General features: G+C 42.2%; 1 protein-coding gene across 1 annotated transcript; it reads left to right on the top strand.

Moving 5' to 3' along the window:
• The first annotated feature begins 6,567 nt into the window (after window positions 1–6,567).
• LOC139445619 (uncharacterized) lies at window positions 6,568–7,911 on the top strand. The gene has a single exon (XM_071226792.1). The coding sequence runs from the start codon at window positions 6,659–6,661 to the stop codon at window positions 7,472–7,474; it is 816 nt and encodes a 271-aa protein (XP_071082893.1). The 5' UTR covers window positions 6,568–6,658; the 3' UTR covers window positions 7,475–7,911.
• Window positions 7,912–13,082: the final 5,171 nt, after the last annotated feature.

The following is a 13,082-nucleotide window of genomic DNA, read 5'->3' as shown; positions in this document are numbered from 1 at the left end:
CTTTCTTGTCACTAAAACATTATTAGGTATGGAAATCCTTTACATATTTCTTGCACTTGTTCATTAAAGTTGCCCGGTCTGAGAATATACGGGTGTTGCTTAACTAATTTCCATGTGTATATACACCAAGCACTGTACATGTCTAATATGCCGTTTTTACGTTCAACAAAATCAGTAAATGCGCTATCATGTGACTTGATTTCTGGTCCATCACTTGATGCTGAGAGAACGCCCTCGCATGGCAGGAGTACTGCTGTGCGGCGTCAGGCAACAAATACATTCTTTGTGTGAATGGCGGGTGCTACCGGTGGGGCAGGACATGCTTACCATTTTCGCGAACACCTGATTTTTCAGTGATCAGTTCATTTTATTTTCAAAGCTATTTTTCTTTTACGCCCAATAGAAACCGTTTCGTCGGATACTGGTCACTATGTTTTCAGACCGCCTCCGTGGTCTAGTGGTAGAGCGGAAGGTCCGGGGTTCGATTCCCGGCCGCGTCATACCGAAAGACGTTAATACTTGTTAATACTTACCCTGTCTGGCGCTCGGCATGGAGGGGCTAAAACGAGGACTGGTCGGCTCGGAGTCAGTATACTGTGTCTGATTGGGATATTTATGTTAAACTCGACTAACGTCACACCGAACACTGGACTGGTCTTGGCCAGGATTAAAATGCACCAATCACTTGAAAAGGCTTGCCTATGGCCTATGTACACTGAGATCTCGACTCAACTGCAGATTAGCTGGTGAAACAAGATAAAGTATCTATCCTTACGTGATAGCCGTCAAATATCATCTTATCTCAAGTTAGATATACATACACACACGCAGGGCAGGATTCCATGGAACACAGATGAAAATATCATGATTACTCCGGCTAACGTATCATGGTGCATAGAAAACACGTACAAAATTGGCCGTGGGGGAATAGGCTTGATACCCATCATGTTGGGTTGTACATCGCTTAGAATATCTCATAGCTTTGGACTTGCATCGCTTGGAATACCGCTCAACGTAGGGTTGTACATCGCTAGGAATGCCTCATACCGGCGTACGTCGCTATGAATGTCTCTCCACATAGGGACGCACATCGTCAGGATTAACTGAACGTAGGAATGCCTCTCCCTCACCGTGTGACCCGTGAAGGTTAAGGGGTAGAATATATCTTCAGCAACCCATGCTTGCCGTAACAGGCGACTATGCTTGTCTTAAGAGGCGACTAACAGGGTTGGGTGGTCAGGCTCGCTGACTTGGTTGCTGCATGTCATCGTATCCCGATTGCCGAGATCGATGTTCATGATGTCAATCACCTGATTATCTGGTCCACACTCGACTATTTACAGACCGCCGTCATAGAGCTGGAATAATGCTGAGTGCGGCGTTAAACAACAAACAAACAAACTTCTCCGTCTGCAGTAATATGCCGCTATAAATACCTCTATATGTAGGGCTGTACATTTCTACGGATATCTGTTCACCTGTATCTTAGAGAAACTAATCGTCCTGTAAAGCTACTGTTTATGCTGAAGTCTCTATCAGTACTACAAAGTATTCTGCGGAGTGAACAAACATTGTTTGTAAAAAGCATCACAAATTGATAAATATAAACCATGACTCTGGTCTCTACTTCAGCGATTTGAATCGTCAGGCAGCTGTTCGTATTTTGAATTGAGTGATCTTATCTTTTGGTCAAAACGGATGTACTCTATAGGGAAAACTGTCCCATAAAGAATATGAAATGCCTGAAATTGTCCAGTGTTTTTTCTTCAAGAAAATCCAGCTCTTTGATAAGGGTACACCAATGTATCTGCGAGAGAGTGAGTGAGTGAGTGAGTATGGTTTAACGCCGCTTTTAGCAATATTCCAGCAATATCACGGCGGGGGACACCAGGAATGGGCTTCACACATTGTACCCATGTCGGGAATCGAACCCTGGTCTTCGGCGTGACGAGCGAACGCATTAACAACTAGGCTACCCGACAGCCCCTATCTGTGAGAGATACAATTGAGATAACATCCCAACAGGGTTATATAGACGGACAATCCTTTTAATCCTTGTGAACTATGTAAAGCTGACTTAATATCCAGTTTTAAACACATGTTTCCAGTCCGTCTTGGGTAAAGAAACATTGGTATTCAAGAGTTAGATATGAAATCACCAATTTTTAACATGTTGCGGATTGTTTCTAAATACACTATGGTGAACGAAAGTGATGATTACATATGCTGTTTTACGTTGATGGGGAAACATGCAATAAGTAAATGTACTACAGACAAGATGATCTCTCTCTAGATATTTAACAATAAGATCGGGACGAGAGCACATATTATGGACACTTGCTCTAGAGGGACCACACAACTTCACTTATATTGCCAGAATGATAAGGTTAGGTGCAATGCCTTGTTACGTGTCGATTTTCAAATTGAAACTTTATATTAACCCAGAAATTTGTACGTAAAAGAATCTTGTGTGAAACCAACAAACAACCAACAAGTGGTATACACTCAAAGAAATGTATTACACAAAAATACTAGGTTTACAAATCAATACAATTTACTGCATAGCAATTACAATGGCAGTACACAATAGAGTGGTTGCACAATATTCAATGGCAATAAATAATATGATGGCAGTGGTCAGTATCAAATACGAAAATACAGTGGTGATAGCAAAAGTCAGTGATAATGATACATATTCACCCAGCAGCGACAGTGGTCAAGCTTCCAAGATGGATAAGGCAGGGAATCAGGGATGATGATCGATCCTCACGTGAAAGCTGGTTCCAAAGCGATGAAATACGTGAGAGACAAAATGTGTGAGAAAGACATAAACACGCTCTTGTCTCACTATTATTCAGCCTAACAAGGTGCTGGAAGTTTCTATACAGTATCCTCACCACACTAGCAGCACAAGAACATTACTGAAATTTCCGTATGTTTCTATAACATACTATCACCATCCGCGGTATGACGAACCGGAGGTTTACACACCACACTAACATCTAATTATAGTGACTTTCTGACGACTGATCACTCTCCAAACACAATATTAATGTAATGAACGTCTACCGAATGTCAACAGAAACAATGTGACACAGTTACAATCACTTTCAAACAATAAAATACACCCAGTCTGCCATATAACAGCCTAAAGAATGAGAGGAATGTCTATGCGGGACAGTTGCTCACGATATTATAAAACATGTTTTTTATGTCATGTCAGCGCAAACTAGAAGACAGAAACTCTTTATTTAAAAGAACTTGTGACGTTCTTCACGATGATATTTTGCTAAAATGTGGATGTAGGATGAATTTTTTCTTTCCTCCTTGGAAGTATACCTGAAAATTGTATAGATGTTTTAGATTATAATATCTGGTCAAACCTGATGTTAATGATTAGCCCCTAAATTCGATGTTGGGAGAGTATTCTCCGAAAATGTTCATGTATACCAGTATTTCCTTTCCATTTGGACACTATTGTATGATGTAAACCTAAATAGTTACATGTATGCTCTTTTCTAAAATGTATGTTTTTCATATAAATGTAATATTGATATTATGGGGGAAATTAAGAATATCTAGCTATCGCAACGAAAGATCGTACATCGCAAGGAATACCTCACAATGTGGAGTTGTACATCGCTAGGGATACCTCACAACGTGGAGTTGTACATCACTAGGAATACCTCACAACGTGGAGTTGTACATCACTAAGAATACCTCACAACGTGGAGTTGTACATCGCTATGAATACCTCACAACGTGGGGTTGTACATCGCTATGAATACCTCACAACGTGGGTTTGTGCATCGCTAAGAATACCTCACAACGTGGAGTTGTCCATCGCTAGAAATACCTCACAACGTGGAGATGTACATCGCTATGAATACCTCACAACGTGGGGTTGTGCATCGCTAAGAATACCTCACAACGTGGAGTTGTCCATCGCTAGAAATACCTCACAACGTGGAGATGTACATCGATAGGAATATCTCACAACGTGGAGTTGTACATCGCTAGGAATATCTCACAATGTGGAGTTGTACATCGCTAGGAATACCTCACAACGTGGAGTTGTACATCGCTAGGAATACCTCACAACGTGGTGTTGTACATTGCTAGGAATACCTCACAACGTGGAGTTGTCCATCGCTAGAAATACCTCAGAACGTGGAGATGTACATCGCTAGGAATACCTCACAACGTGGAGTTGTACATCGCTAGGAATACCTCACAACGTGGAGATGTACATCGCTAGGAATACCTCACAACGTGGAGTTGTACATCGCTAGGAATACCTCACAACGTGGAGATGTACATCGATAGGAATATCTCACAACGTGGAGTTGTACATCGCTAGGAATACCTCACAACGTGGAGTTGTACATCGCTAGGAATACCTCACAACGTGGTGTTGTACATTGCTAGGAATACCTCACAACGTGGGGTTGTACATTGCTAGGAATACCTCACAACGTGGAGTTGTACATCGCTAAGAATACCTCACAACGTGGAGTTGTACATCGCTAAGAATACCTCACAACGTGGAGTTGTCCATCGCTAGAAATACCTCACAACGTGGAGTTGTCCATCGCTAGAAATACCTCACAACGTGGAGATATACATCGATAGGAATATCTCACAACGTGGAGTTGTACATCGCTAGGAATACCTCACAACGTGGAGTTGTACATCGCTAGGAATACCTCACAACGTGGAGTTGTACATCGCTAGGAATACCTCACAACATGATACTGTACAGCATTAGGAACACATCACAACGTAGGAATAACTCACAACGTAGTGTTGTATATATATTGCTAGGCATACCCCACACTAGTAGGGTTGTACATTATCAGGAATACCTCTCAATGTAGGACTGTAAATTACCAGGTATATCCATCTTAAACAAACGGTAATGACATCATGGCTTGATGTTCACCCTGGCCACCACCGGTGTGTCAGGGCCAGGCGATGTAGGCAGACAACATCACTCATTCTCCATTGAACGATGTGCTTAAGCGCATGGGCATACACTCATTTTAGATAAACGGTGCTGTATTTTAAATAGATACATTACGCTCCAGAAAAAAAACTACACTTCATGTTAGCTTACTGATCATATCTGACACTGATTAACATGTGACTGTTTCTGACTGCCATGCACATCGTGTACAACGGTGAGTGAGTCAATGATGGCTGACGCCTGCAATATCCGAGCGATATTGGGACAGTATGTTAGTTATCTGGGCCAGGCAAACCCGTGTATGACAGCATGATCAGCGATAAACATCATCTGGGCACGGCACTGCAATCAGCCAGGCCATACGGTGTAGACAACTCCCACGACAATACAGGCATCTGAGACCTATTATTCATAGGAATCCTCACAGGGATACGTGACACAAGACGGTCATTGACGATATCAGTGCAGCTTGTAACATGGAGTACGGGTAAGAATGTTCCCAGCAACCCTTGGTGGTCGTTAGAGGCGATTAAGTGGATCGTGGCGTCAAGCTTGGTGACTTGCTTCATTGCATTCCGTCGTAACATAGATCGATGCTCCTAACGTCAGCACTGGATTCAGCACTGGCCCAGACTCGACTTATTTACATACCGCCTTCATATTGCTGGTTGCAGTGTTAAACAACAAACAAAATAGGTGAAGGTTAATGCGGTTTAACGTCGCGTCCAAGATTATTGTGTGTGTGTGTGTGTGTGTGTGTGTGTGTGTGTGTGTGTGTGTGTGTGTGTGTCTGCTTGTACTAGTCCTGACTGATGCCGATTTAAAGTGCCAGCCCACTGAGATACTATGCCGCAATTTAACATGACTGCCCCACTCAGACAAAGTATACTGACTCCGAGCCGACCAGTCCTTGCTTAAGACCCTTAATGCCGAGCGCCAGACATGTAAACAACAAGTACCATCTGTTAACGTCTTTTGGTATGACGCGGCCGGGGATCAGACCCCGGACCTCCCGCTCTCCGGGCGGACGCTCTACCACGGAGCCGGTCAAACAAAATAGTCATCTTGTGAATCTGGACATCTCATCTTTAAAGCAAAAGCTATAGATCAGGGGTAAGTACTGATTTGCACGAACACAATCGTCTGATCACAATGGGGCACGGGTGGTCCAGTCGTCTAAGGCGCCGCGATTCGCTATGCAGAGTTGCGTCCCTTGGGCACACCAGAAACCGAATCCAGTTCGGCCCGATTATGTTTCTAGGTTTGTCAGCACCATACCTGTGCTCGTGAATTTCTTCGAAGTGGTAAAGGTCTGAGACCAGCATCACTTCGGGCTTTCCTCCCACATTTATCTGACACGCGGCGATATAACTGTAATACTGTTAAAAGCGGAGTTAAACCAAACTCACTCACTCACTCTGATGACAAATGTCAGTGTAATAAACCAGCAAGTTTAGATTGAGCCATTTCCGCTCTAGTGTACTGTATCATGATTAGCACCAACAGAAGCCAAACACAAATATGTCTAGACAAACAGTAAACATTTAACTGGAGTAAACAACAGTTATATAAACACTATCTTTTCAGCTTGCATAACGTTATCAGTCAACACACTGGGACACTGATAGCATACATTTGTAGTCCCGGGGAGCCACGTTCAACGCCACACGTAGTTGCGCTGACACCATAGACATGGTCTCTCTCACGCCGTACAGGACGCTGGACATCAGCACACCAGAGGACACTAACCCGTCTGACCCCTTTGATGTCACAACGCTAACTGTCTCGGACATCAGGACAATAGTTGTCTCCGACTACAACAACTCCAGCGTCAAGTCCTTCTTTACGCGACACGACAGCGACAGTTACAGCATTCTCAAGCTCACCAGTTTTCCTTGGCAACTGGCCAAAGTGACACGCAACAAATTAGCGGTGACCGTCCCTGGGTCAAGGACGATTGTGGTGTTTAAGGTGTCCCCCGAGCTTGACCAGCAGGCCACTATACACACGAGGGTGATGTACTGGGGTCTCACTGCCTTGGACTCTTCAACGCTTGTCGCTGGTGCGGATTATTCATCGTGTGTGGATATCCTGGACCTTGATGGCCACGTGCTTAGGTCAATTCAGGCTGAGGACATAGGTCAGGACCTTCTCCAGGAACCGGACTTTCTGTGTTCAACCACAGACGGCAACATTCTTGTGTCGGATTCCGGATCCAAGTCTCTGTTCTGCATGACTCCCTATGGAGCCGTTGTGTTTGTGTATTCCCACACCGAGGCCACAAGCAGAGACAGGCCCGGGGGTGTGACAGTGACCACTTCCGGGCATATCTCCTTTGTAGATGATAAAGTTCATACACTGGTTCAGCTGACAGAGAAAGGGGAGGTTGTCATGAAAACAGCTATGCCAGACGAGTCGAAAGACAACTGCTTTGGTCTGTGTTCCGACGAGGAACACTTCTATATTGCTGTTCGGGACAAACACGTACATGTGTACAACTTTGCCTAGTACATGTGCGTTGGCATGGACACTGTCAGTGCGTCTCGTAGACCATGTGCTGATGCATATCAATACTTCAGCATCTTGATTAATAGCCATATTAAACGTGAGTGTGGGGGACTCAAATCCTTGTTAATGGATTAAGTTTGGCATATCGGGGCCGTAACTCATTGTTCTCTGCTGTGACTAGACTGAGCTGGGTGTTGTGGTTCGAATCCCGATTGTATCATGTTACTAATCATGTTGTTAATCATTGGCCACCATCGTACTTATGATCGTTAACATGTCGGCCCTAACTCATTGTTCTCAGCTGTGTTCACCTGACTGAGCTGGGTATTGTGCCTCGAATCACGATTTTATCATGTTACTATCATGTTGTTAATCATTGGCCACCATTGTACTTATGGTCGTTAACATATCGGTTTTAGTTTCAATAAAATCAGTAAATGCGGTATCGTTGGACTGGATTTCTGGTCCTTTACTTGATGTCTGGTCTGTTTACATGCTGCCGGCGCATGGCAGGAGGAAGCTGTGTTGTGTCAGGCAACATATTTTTGTATGCAAATCATGCGAGTGGCGGGTGCTACCGGTTGGGCAGGACATGCTGACCCTTTACGCTATACCGTTTTACCGCTGTTTTGCCTTTACGCCCAATGGAGTCTGTTCCGTCACATAATAAAGACTGGGTATTCCATGGCGTTGACGCTTTATAACAGAACTGGAAGGTGTCTGTTGATGCTAATACTACAACAGCCGTATGGACAGAGAATTCTAATTTTCGACACAAATCCTTCTCTGAGCATGGACACAGAGATGAGGACAACACACATACTAATATGGACGACCTGAAGCTAATACGTTGATACGTTGATACGTTGATTGAGATGATATGGACGATACGAAAGCTGATAGGATGATGCAGATAATCTTTTGGACCTGAAGCTGATACGTTGATGGAGATAATCTAGTCGACCTGACGCTGATACATTGATGGAGATAATCCAGTCGACCTGATGCTGATAGGTTGATGGAGATAATCTAGTCGACCTGATGCTGATATGTTGATGGAGATAACATGGACGACCTGAAGCTGATAGGTTGATGGAGATAATGTGGTCGACCTGAAGCTGATACGTTGATGGAGATAATCTAGTCGACCTGAAGCTGATACGTTGACGGAGATAATCTAGTCGACCTGAAGCTGATACATTGATGGAGATAATGTGGTCGATCTGAAGTTAAAACGTTAATGGAGATAATCTAGTCGACCTGACGCTGATACGTTGATGGAGATAATGTAGTCGACCTGAAGCTGATACGTTGATGGAGATAATGTTGTCGATCTGGAGCTGATACGTTGATGGAGATAATCTAGTCGACCTGACGCTGATGCGTAGATGGAGATAATCTAGTCGACCTGAAACTGATAGGTTAATGGAGATAATCTAGTCGACCTGAAGCTGATAGGTTGACGGAGATAATGTGATCGACCTGGAGCTGATAGGTTGATGGAGATAATCTAGTCGACCTGACGCTGATAGGTTGATGGAGAAAATGTCGTCGACCTGAAGCTGATAGGTTGGTGGAGATAATCTAGTCGACCTGAAGCTGATCGGTTGATGGAGATAATGTCGTCGACCTGAAGCTGATAGGTTGGTGGAGATAATGTCGTCGACCTGAAGCTGATAGGTTGATGGAGATAATCTAGTCGACCTGAAGCTGATAGGTTGGTGGAGATAATGTCGTCGACCTGAAGCTGATAGGTTGATAGAGATAATGTGGTCGACCTGAAGCTGATAGGTTGATGGAGATAATGTGGTCGACCTGAAGTTGATAGTTTGATGGAGATAATGTGGTCGACTCAGAAGCTGATACTTTGATGCAGATAATCTAGTCGACCTTACGCTGATACGTTGATGGAGATAATATAGATGACCTGAAGCTGATAGGTTGGAGGAGATAATCTTGTCGACCTGAAGCTGATAGGTTGATGGTGATAATGTGGTCGACCTGAAGCTGATAGGTTGATGGAGATAATGTGGTCGATCTGAAGCTGATAGGTTGATGGAGAAAATCTATTCGACCTGAGGCTGATACGTTGATGGAGATAATCTTGTCGACCTGAAGCTGATACGCTGATGGAAATAATCTATTCGTCCTGAAGCTGATAGGTTGATGGAGATGATCTATTCGACCTGAGGCTGATACATTGATGGAGATAATCTATTCGTCCTGAAGCTGATACGTTGATGGAGATAATCTATTCGACCTGAGGTTGATACGCTGATGGAAATAATCTAGTCTACCTGAAGCTGATAGTTTGATGGAGATAATCTAGTCGACCTGAAACTGATAGGTTGATGGAGATAATCTAGTCGACCTGATGCTGATACGTTGATGGAGATAATCTAGTCGACCTGAAGCTGATAGTTGATGGAGATAATGTCGTCGACCTGAAGCTGATAGGTTGGTGGAGATAATCTAGTCGACCTGAAGCTGATAGGTTGATGGAGATAATGTGGTCGACCTGAAGCTGATAGTTTGATGGAGACAATGTGGTCGACCTGAAGCTGATAGTTTGATGGAGATAATGTCTTCGACCTGAAGCTGATAGGTTGGTGGAGATAATGTGGTCGATCTGAAGCTGATAGGTTGATGGAGATAATCTATTCGACCTGAGGCTGATACGTTGATGGAGATAATCAATTCGACCCTAGGCTGATACGCTGATAGAAATAATCTATTCGACCTGAAGCTGATACGCTGATGGAGATAATCTAGTCGACCTGAAGCTGATACGTTAAAGGAGAGAATATATACGGTCTTCATCAATATCTTGTCATGTGTATTAACAAACAGATAAACTGTTCTGCTTTGTACCACAAGCTGAGCCATTGTCTTCTTAATCTGACCGACTTTGTTTAGAAAGTCGTTATCAGTTGAAACTGCATTTTGCCTGAATATTTCAAAAGGTCATGTCCAACTGGCGGCATAGCAACAGACCATACGCATCAATCTGCATAACAACAGACCATATAGACCATTCACATATATCTGCCTAGCAACAGACCATTCACATAAATCTGCCTATCAATAGACCATACGCCTCAATCTGCAAAACAACAGACCATATAGACCATTCACACAAATCTGCCTAGCAACAGACCATACGCCTCAATCTACATATCAACTGACCATTTGGACAAAACACATCAATATGTATACAAGCGACCATACAGATCACACACTTTAATATAAATAGCAACAGACCATGTAGACCACTTTCAGCAATATGAATAGCAAAGAGACCATACAGATCATTCACATCAAGGTGTAAAACAACTGATCATGTAGACCAGATACATCAATATGTACAGCAATTGACAACATAGATATCACACACACACACACACACACACACACACACACACACACACACACACACACACACACATATCTGAATAGCAACAGAGAGAATATAACGTGGTATCACGTGGTCAAGTAGGTAGACGTCATTCGGTGCAGAGTCTGCCTATCGTGTAGGTAATCGTCATTCTGCGCTCAGCCTAACAACAGCCCCAATCGACACAGTGAAATCTAACATGGCCGAAAACGAAACGGCCGCAAAGCTTGACATGGGTGACTGTGAAACGCAAGATATGACACCTTTCAAAACCTTTATGAAGGTATATTACAGTCCAAAAAAGAACTTTCAGGTGAAATTGAAAATCTACAGCGTTCGCTGGAATTCGTTCATACAAGTATGTCAGAACTGAAAACAAAGGTTACTTCGAGCCGGCTAGACAATCTTGACAGCACAGGACAGCACAAAAACGAGTGAAGGCGAGCGAGAGGTACTCCAACGCAAGGCAGTTTAACCTGATATTTCTTGGCTTTGCTGAAAACAAAGATGAAGACACAAGTGTCATTATTCAAAACTTCATTGGTTGGTTTGTTTTGAGTAATTCAATCTTGTTTTCAGCAAAGCCAAAACTTGATTGAACAAGACCTTGAAATAAGGGACAAACCAACACTTGAAATCAGCCATAGGTTGCGCGGCCAAGCACATAGGGACTAATCAAGACTCATCATCGCAAAGTTTCTGTTTAGAATGCATCGTAACAACGTGTTGAGTGTTTACAGAAAATAAGAACAGAAACCTCTCAAAATATGTAAAAGATGATTTGATAAAAGAAGACTTTGAAATAAAAATGAAACTTCGACCAGTAATAACCGAAGACAATCAGGTAGGGGAAAAGAATCCAGTTTCCTGAGGATCGACTCAACATGAACAATGAAGCGAGATTGAGGGATTGTATTGACGCTTCGTTCAGTATTTTACCTTTGAAAAGTGTGTTTCAATCATGCTTTAATTCTACAGTGTTTTTTAAACGTAATAATTTTGGTGAAATTAAAACAATCTGAACGCTGTTACTGTTAGTGTATCAGTGTATTTTTTGTTAGTATCCAGGTGAATGTTTTTCATAGTAATTGGCTGTTTTGGTTTGACAGTAACTGATTTTAGAGAGAAGCCTCGAAAATGTTAACTAAACTAAGTGATTATTAAGATTCTAGAGGCAGCTAGTGATGAACAGGGACGCTTTCTGTACTTGTTGATAGATCAAAATGGTGTTAAACAACAAATAGCTAATTTATATGCCCAAAATGAGTACACACAGAGAGAAATACCTTTCACAAGTATATATAAATATTTTGTCTCTATTCCAAATATTGAAGACATTGATTTAGGTGGTGATTTAAATCAATGCTTTATCCCCCTTTTGATAGACTAGGCAAGAATGTTAATACAAGAATTAGCTCCAAATTACATGATTTAATCCAGACATAGGATTTGATTGATATTTGGAGATATGAGCACCCAAACAAACGAAGTTACACTCTGTACTCAGTCTCGCATTGACTTTTTCCTGATTTCAAGATGTTTGATAAATATCGTGAAGTCTGTTGACATAATAACAAGTTTGAAAACAGATCATAGGATGATTCAAATAGAATTGACTGTAAACAGAAAACACACAAAATTTTCTGGAAATTCAACAATTGCCTTCCCTGTGATTCTGAATATGTGGAAAAGAGTCAACAGTTTCTACAAAGTGACATTAAAAGTGAACTCTCAAATGATCTTGTGATATGGGATTGGATAAAGTTCCGTGTCATGAACATTACTATAGAGTACTCCACGGATAAACAGAAAAAAACGTCTGCAGAAAGAAAGAACATTAATAAAGAAAATTGTAATTCCAGAGGACCAACTTACTGATATTTTTCATAAAGATAAGGAGGATGAAAGCAATAAATTAAAGAAAGAGTTAGAAGACATATATAAGGATAGAGCGGACGGCGCAAGAATAAGGTCAAGGCTCACTCAATTGGACTGAACTAGGAGAAAAGAATAATAAATATTTCTGTAATCTAGAAAAGTCAAGACAGGGAAGCAAAATAATCAGGAAACTGAGGAAAGAAGATGACCAGTGAAAATAGGATTCTCAATTTACTTTTTACATAATATAGTCATTTATATTAAAACTCCAAGGCTTCGAAAGAAGCGATATTCACTTCTCTCGTGTCAATCTGAACAAATATAGATGATATAGAT

Source organism: Haliotis cracherodii, unplaced genomic scaffold, assembly GCF_022045235.1.
Source record: "Haliotis cracherodii isolate W230 unplaced genomic scaffold, xgHalCrac1.p SCAF_10, whole genome shotgun sequence".
Classification (NCBI taxonomy): Eukaryota; Metazoa; Mollusca; class Gastropoda; order Lepetellida; family Haliotidae; genus Haliotis; species Haliotis cracherodii.
This window is presented reverse-complemented; position numbering and strand designations above follow the sequence as displayed.

Excerpts from the sequence above, each read along its gene's own strand:
- LOC139445619 (XM_071226792.1), top strand. The coding sequence starts at position 6,659 with ATGGTCTCTCTCACGCCGTACAGGACGCTGGACATCAGCACACCAGAG.